The 7768-nt window shown below is 65.1% G+C and overlaps 1 protein-coding gene across 1 annotated transcript; it reads left to right on the top strand.

Annotated features, from left to right (window-relative positions):
- The first annotated feature begins 2285 nt into the window (after positions 1-2285).
- NEFH (neurofilament heavy chain) lies at positions 2286-7744 on the top strand. Its single transcript, XM_021537344.3, has 4 exons — positions 2286-3094; positions 4256-4455; positions 5178-5302; positions 5619-7744. Exons 1-4 carry the CDS (start codon positions 2302-2304, stop codon positions 7240-7242), a joined length of 2742 nt encoding a protein of 913 aa, XP_021393019.3. The 5' UTR covers positions 2286-2301; the 3' UTR covers positions 7243-7744.
- The last annotated feature ends 24 nt before the right edge of the window (positions 7745-7768 follow it).

Raw genomic sequence — 7768 nt, 5'->3', positions numbered from 1 at the left:
ATGGCATGAGGATATGGGACAGGGACATGGGATGGGGACAGGAATTGGGACAGAGGATGGGGTCATGGGATGAGGACATGGATGGGGACACAGGATAGGGACAGGGTTAGAGACGGGATGGAGACATGGGGTGGGAACATGGGATGGAGCAGAGACATACGGGGGACAGGGGTTGGGATGGACACGGGGAAAAGGGCTTGGATACAGGGCTTGGAACGGGGTCACACGGGGTGTGGGGGACAGGGTGACACCCTCCACAGGCTGTGTCCCCCTGCTCCGCCGGGTGTCCCCAGGGCAGGAAGGGCCCTCTGGGGCAGTCCCCGTGGCCGGCCAGCGGCGGTGCCCGCGGGAGCAGGGCGGGCTCAGGGGCGCCCAGGGCCGGCTGTCCCGTGTCCCCAGCGCCTCGCGGGGATGTGTCCCCAGCGGCCCGGCCGAGCCCGCTCCTCCTGGCTGCTCCCGGCCCTGCCTCCATGGCTTCCGTGGGATGAGGGACGGCGTGGGACCTGCTCCCACCCGGGACAGCAGGGCTGCTCCGGGAGCCAGGGAGCCGTGTGCTGATTGGCTGGGATCTGTGCTCCTGCAGGCTGATTGGCTGGGATCTATGGACCCGTGTGCTGATTGGCTGGGATCTAGGGACCCCTGTGCTGATTCACTGGGATCTGTGCTCCTGCAGGCTGATTGGCTGGGATCTATGGACCCATGTGCTGATTGGCTGGGATCTGTGCTCCTGCATGCTGATTGGCTGGGATATATGGACTTGCATGCTGATTGGCTGGGAATCTGTGCTCCTGTGTGCTGATTGGCTGGGATCTAAGGACCCGTGTGCTGATTCACTGGGATCTGTGCTCCTGCCTGCTGATTGGCTGGGGTGATGTCTATGGACCTGGTTGCTGATTGGCTAGGATCTAGGGACTTATGTGTTGATTGGCTGGCTCTCTAGGCCTGGCTGCTGATTGGCTGAGCTGTCAGTACCTGCCTACATCTTGATGTCTGTGTGTGCTGATTGGCTGGGTGGGCTGTGACTGCTGATTGGCCACTGGCCCATATGGGCTGACTGGACGAGGTGTCTGTGAGTGCTGATTGGCTGGATGGTACCCGAGTGCTGATTGGTTGAATGATACCCGAGTGCTGATTGGCTGGATGGTACCCAAGTGCTGATTGGCTGGATGGCACCCAAGTGCTGATTGGCTGGGTGGTACCCGAGTGCTGATTGGTTGAATGATACCCAAGTGCTGATTGGTTGGGTGGCCCGTGCATGGCCCGGTCCCAAGGGCAGGTTTTGGGGGTCACATCCCCCCCACCCCATCCCTGTCTCCATCCCCTTCCCCATCCCCATCCCGGCCGGGATGGCAGCCATGAGCCTCCCATCCCTCCCTGCATCCCGCAGGGTGTCCCCTGTCCCCTCAGGGGACCCTCCCGGCAGCCCCCCCAGCCAGCAGGAGCCCACCTCCCCCAGCCCCAGCCAGTGCCTGACCCCGGGGGGACACCAAGTGACGGCCACACCCCAGGGTCGCTGCCCCACCCGTGGAGGAGCTGTCTGCGCCACCCGGGGGTCCCCCCTTTCCCCTTCACACCGGGGTGGGTTCCTGCTCTGTACTGGGTGGTCCCAGCTCCCTCCCCAGGGTCCCGTTCTCTATTCGTGGGGACCCCACTCTATTCCCAGGTGTTCCTCTCTCTGCCCGGAGGGTTCACGGTCACACCAGGAGGTCCCCACTCCCTCTCCAGGGGGTCCTGGCCCTGTCCTCCAGGGTCCCACCTCCCTTTCTGAAGGTCCCACCCTCTTATCCCGCTCTCTGCTCGGAGGGTCCCTTCTCTCTTCAGGGCACTCCTCTTCCCACGAGGTCTTCACTCTGTCCTGGGGTGTCCCTGCTCCTTTCCCGGGGCTCCCATTCTTTATTCCCAGTGCTCCTGCTCCCTGCCCGGGGGATGTGTTCTCCCTTGAGCAGCTCCCTCCTCCCTTCCCAGGGCTCCCACTCTCTATTCCCGGGGGTCCCGCTGTCTGCCCGGGGGCACTCTCCGCTCCCTTCCCGGTGGTGTTTCCTGCTCCCGGGATCCCGCTGTGCCCGGTGTCCCCGTTCTCCCGCCGGGGGACAATCCGCTCCTTTCTGCTGCGGCTCCCGCTCCCCACCTGGGCGTGGCAGCCGGGTCCCCCCGCACCGCGGGGCTGCGGCGGCGGCGCGGGGCGGTGCCGGTGCCGGTGCCGGTGCCCACCCCCGCTGCCGGTGGCGGGGCGGAGCGGCCGCCCCGAGCGCTATAAAAGCGGGCGGCCGCGCCGGTGCCGCAGCGAGGGCGGGGGTCGCCATGAGCCTGATGCTGGAGACGCTGCTGGGCCCCCCGGGGGGGCTCCGCAAGGAGCCGGGCCGCGCTGCCCCGCGCTCCGCCGCCTCCAGCGGCTTCTACTCGTGGCCGGCCCCGGCGGTGGGACGGGCGCGGGGCGCGGGGGGCGGCGGCGGCAGCGCGGCCGCGTCCTCCACCGAGAGCCTGGACTCGCTGAACGGCGAACCGCGGGCGCGCAACGAGAAGGAGTTGCTGCAGGTGCTGAACGACCGCTTCGCCGGCTACATCGAGCGGGTGCGGGCGCTGGAGCAGCAGAACCGGGCGCTGGCGGCCGAGGCGGCGGCGCTGCGGCAGCAGCAGGCGGGGCGCTCGGCCATGGGCGAGCTGTACGCGCGGGAGCTGCGGGACATGCGGGGCACCGTGCTGCGCCTGGGCGCCGAGAAGGGCCAGCTGCGGCTGGAGCGGGCGCGCCTGGCCGAGGACGTGGCGGCGCTGCGGGGGAGGCTGGAGGACGAGGCTCGGCAGCGCTCGGAGCTGGAGGCGGCGGCCCGCGGGCTGGCGCAGCGCTCGGCGCAGGAGGAGCGGGCGCGGGCGCCGCTGGAGGAGCGAGCCCGGGCGCTGCGGGAGGAGGCGGAGCAGCTGCGGCGGCAGCACCGCGCCGAGGTGGGAGCGCTGCTGCGCGGGGCGCGCCCCGAGCTGCCCGCCGAGCCGCCCGCCTCGCTGCGCCCCGGCGTCACCGCCGCGCTCCGCGACCTGCGCGCACAGCTGGAGGGCACGGCGGCCCGCAGCACCCTGCAGGCCGAGGAGTGGTTCCGCGGTGAGTGCCGGGCTGCGGCCGCCGGACAGCCTCCCCGGGGACAGCCCGGGCTGCCGCGCTCCGGGATGGGGGTGGAGCACAGGGAGCGAGGGAGGCCCGAGGGATGCGGGGACCCCCCACCCCGCTCTCTGTGTCGTGTTAGGGTGCCCGACCCCGGGAGGTGCAGGGACCCCTCCCACCTCTACCGTGCTCCTGGAGGGTGTTGGGATACCCAGCCCCATATACTGTGCTCGGGGAGGGCGTTAGTGTCCTCCAACCCAGCAGTGTGCGGGGACCTCCCGTACCCCCAGCACCCTTCAGGGTGACCCCATCCCTGCCACCAGAGCCCCAGTGCCTGCGCTGCCCGACTCCCCTCTGCCCCGCAGTGAGTTTCGAGGAGGGTTCCAGGATCACTGGCCCGGCCCCCCGCAAGTTTTTGGGGTGCCGGGCCCTCTGACTCTGCAGGGTGCTGTGCTGGTCCCTCTGAGCCGGGGCGAGGCCAGGGGTGTTTGCAGCGCTGGGGGGAGGGAGACGGTACCGCATCCCTGCCGCGGGAGGGGAGGACAGGGAGTGGCTCTTTTGGGGGCCGGGGGGACACTCCGGTACTGGGGGGGGGCGTGGGTGGGGTCGGCACCCCAGGCTGAGCCCCCGGCAGCGCAGGGCCGGTCCAGCACCGCGGACAGCGGCGGTTCAGCACCGCGGGCAGCGGCGGCGCCGCCCCGGGGCGCCCGTCCCGCGGGGCGGGGGCTGCCCCGGGAGCCGCAGGATCGCTGCTCCCCATTCCTGTCCCCTCATTCTGTGCCACCCCCGTCCCCTCGGGTGTCCGCAGGGCGCTGCGGTAAAACCCCCCCGCCCCGGGGCCAGGGTTGGCGTGTCTGGGATGGGGGGCAGCGCCGTGGGGCAGGGGGCTGTGGCACAGCTGAAGGGGAGGCGGGGGCTGCAGCGAGGATCTGCCCTGGCTGAAGTCCAGGATGGCGGAAACACGCCCGAGCTCGTCTTGCCCGTCCTCCTTCACTTCCCGGCAGAGATGGAGCGAGGGGTGGGGAAGGCAGAGCGCTCAGGGAGCTGGGGCGGCTCTGCAGAGGACAGGGATGTGTGGCACGGACAGGTTTGAGTTTCCCCAGGGAGGGGAGGCTGCAGCCTCCTTCCCTCCCGCCCTGCAGCTTCCCTTTTCCATTGCAGTGAGGCTGGACAAGCTCTCGGAGGTGGCCAAGGTGAACACGGACGCCATGCGCCTGGCCCAGGAGGAGATCTCCGAGTACCGCCGGCAGCTCCAGGCCAAGACCACCGAGCTGGAAGCCCTCAAAGGGACCCAGGAGTCGCTGGAGAGGCAGAGGCAGGACTCGGAGGAGCGCCACCATGCAGATGTCCTGTCCTACCAGGTGCCGTGGCGCAGTGGGCAGCGGCCCAGGCTGGGGAGGGACCATCCAGCTGCTGGGGAGGGGCAGCGCTGGGATTTTGGCTTCAGGGATGTGAAGGAGTTGTCAGGCCTGCCCCAGCCCTCAGGGATCACGATCCCAGAGCCTGAGGTGGTGTCTGGGCTGTTGTGTCCCTCAACAGCCCTGGAACTGCCCCATGGCTCTGCCTGGCACGGAGCTGCCTGTGAGGATGGTCACAAACGCCATGGAAGTGTGTCCAGGGTTTGGGCCACATCCTGTGCCCCAGATCTGGGAAGTGAAGGCTGCCCTGGTGACCTTGGAATGAAGTGCTGTCCCCAGGGTGGTGCCCATCAGCCTCCAGCTGGAGTTCAGCTCCCACTGGAACTGAAGCATTCAGTGAACTGAACTTCACCCCTAGAAGCCTTCCCACTGCTTGTCCCGGCTGGAGGCAGGGCTGGGAGCAGGCCAGGGGCTCAGCTGGAGTGCAGCTCCTTGCTCAGGGCATGCAGGGCTCCTGCCAGGTCCCCCAAGGCAACTGGACACCCTGAAACCACCCCTGCCTGTGTCCCCTTCCCCGTGTGTCTGCAGGAGGAGGTGGCTGCAGGCAAATCCATGAGGACACCGTGGTGCTGAAGACCAGGGGACAGTTTAGGGGTGCTCTTGTGTCCCCCTGCTCCTGTGCCGTGTGTCCCCCTCCCCCCCATTATTGCTCTGTCTGCCCACAGGAAACCATCCAGCAGCTTGACAGCGAGCTGAGGAACACCAAGTGGGAGATGGCAGCTCAGCTCCGCGAGTACCAGGATCTGCTCAACGTCAAAATGGCCCTGGACATCGAAATTGCTGCCTACAGGTACAGGGGGGGCAGGGGAAGGTGTGGGGGGGTCTCAGCCAGGTCTGCTCAAGGGCCCTTGTTAACACCTGGGCTCTTCTTGGTGAGCAAATCATCCATCCTCCAAAGCCATGGTGGGCAATGTCCAGTTGGGTGATGCAGTGGTGTGTGGAGGGAAGGGCAAGAAAACCTGCTCATCCCAGGCCACATGAGCAGGAGGATCATCCAGGATGGGGCAGGAGGGAGACAGAGCTGCAGGACATTGCTGGCAGCTCCTGGTCACGGGAGGAGAGGAGAAGCCATCACTGAGTGCCCTGCCCTGGTCTCTCCCTGGCAGAAAGCTCCTGGAAGGGGAGGAGTATCGGCTCGAGACTGGCATTGGGATGCTCTCCTACCCCGAGGTGGTCCCCAAGCCTCCCAGCATCACCACCAGCATCAAGGTGAAGAGCGAGGAGAAGATCAAGGTGGTGGAAAAATCAGAGAAGGAGACGGTGATTGTGGAGGAGCAGACAGAGGAAATCCAGGTGACCGAGGAGGTCACAGAGGAGGAGGAGGCTGAGAAAGAGGCTGAAGAGGAAAAAGCTGAAGAGAAGGACGAAGAGGCAGAGGAAGAAGAAGAGGAGAAAGCTGAAGAAGAGGGTGAAGAAAAGGCCAAGTCTCCTGCAAAGGAGGAGGCCAAGTCCCCAGAGAAACCTGAGTCCCCCTCAAAGGAGGAGGCCACAACCCCAGCAGTCAAGTCCCCTGAAAAGCCCCCATCCCCCTCAAAGGAGGGGGCCAAGACCCCAGTTGTGAAATCCCCAGAAAAACCTGCAACCCCCTCAAAGGAGGAGGCCAAGAGCCCAGCTGTGAAGTCCCCAGAGAAACCCCCGACCCCCTCAAAGGAAGAAGCCAAGACTCCAGCTGTCAAATCCCCTGAAAAGCCACCAACGCCCTCTAAGGATGAGGCCAAGACCCCAACAGTGAAGTCCCCAGAGAAACCCACACCTCCCTCAAAGGATGAAGCCAAAACCCCAACAGTGAAGTCCCCAGAGAAACCCACACCTCCCTCAAAGGATGAAGCCAAGACCCCAACAGTGAAGTCCCCAGAGAAACCCACACCTCCCTCAAAGGAGGAGGCCAAGACCCCGACTGTCAAGTCCCCAGAGAAACCCCCAGCCCCCTCTAAAGAGGAGGCCAAGAGCCCAGCTGTGAAGTCCCCAGAGCCACCTGCAACTCCCTCTAAGGAGGAAGCCAAACCCCCAGCTGCCAAATCCCCAGAGAAGCCCCCAAGCCCCTCTAAGGAGGAGGCCAAGCCCCTGGCTGTGAAGTCCCCAGAGAAAGCCAAATCTCCCATGAAGGAGGAGGCCAAGTCTCCACAGAAGGAAGTGGCCCCAGCCAAGGAGCCAAGCCCTGCTCCAAAGGCCCCCACAAAGGAGGTGAAGGCTCCCTCCAAGCCTGAGGAGGGTAAGAAGGAGGAAGCTCCCAAAAAGGACGTCCCCGCCAAGGCAGAGGAGAAACCCAAGGAGAAGGCAACTGCTGTGCCAGAACCTCCAGCTCCACAGGCCAAAGAGACCAAGCCAAGCCCCAAACCTGCCAAAGAGGGAAAAGCTGAGGAGGCTCCAGCAAAACCTCAGCAGGAGGTCAGCAAAGCGGCCACCAAGGAGGCTGAAAAGCCAAAGGCTGAGGAGAAGGTAGAGGAGCCCAAGAAGAAAGTAGAAGAACCCAAGAAGGAGAAGGCAGAGGAGCCCAAGAAGGCGGAAGAGCCCAAGAAAGAAAAGGCAGAGGAGCCCAAGAAGGAGAAGGCAGAGGAGCCTAAGAAGGTGGAAGAACCCAAGAAGGAGAAAGCAGAGGAACCCAAGAAAGTGGAGGAAGCCAAAGCTAAAGCAAAACCCAAAGATGAGCCCAAAGCCAGTAAGGAACCCCCCAAAGCCGAGGCTCCCTCCGGCAAGGAGGGCACAGCCCCGGAGCCGGGGAAGAAGTGATGGAAGAGTCCCGGGCGCCGAAGGCACCTGCGGGCACAGGAGCTGCTCCGCTCCCTCCGATGGCTGGGCCCAGGGTGGGACCCCAGGGACCCCCAGGGCCACCCAGGCCAGGCTTTCCCTTAGCAATAGGCCCGTGAGAGCCCCTCGGGTGGGCGATTGCTTCCCTCGCAGAACGTGATATTCGCCGAGCGCCACATTTAAACACTTGAATTATAACCCAGGAGAAGAGGGGGGACCCCCAGGGGAACCCCACCACCCTTCTCCTCTAAGTGCATTTATTTAATGTATGTGCAATGGATGGATGAGTGCAATGCAGAGCTGTAGCTGCTTGGGGGGGCTGGCGGGGTCCTGCCCTGCCCTGGGGGTGACAGTCCCTCTGGGCAGAGGTGGGAGAGGCTGGAGCTGCTGGAATGCTCACAGACACACACGGTGCACCAGGAACCTCAGCCCACTGATCTTTGCTTTCTGTGCAATAACCAAATAAAAAGTGCTTACAGAGACACCCTGGCTCTGCTGGTTTGTCCTG

This window comes from Lonchura striata, chromosome 15 (assembly GCF_050655825.1).
Source record: "Lonchura striata isolate lonStrDom1 chromosome 15, ASM5065582v1, whole genome shotgun sequence".
In the NCBI taxonomy this organism is placed as follows: domain Eukaryota; kingdom Metazoa; phylum Chordata; class Aves; order Passeriformes; family Estrildidae; genus Lonchura; species Lonchura striata.
Note: the sequence above shows the minus strand (reverse complement) of the source record. Positions and strands in the feature narration are given on the sequence as shown.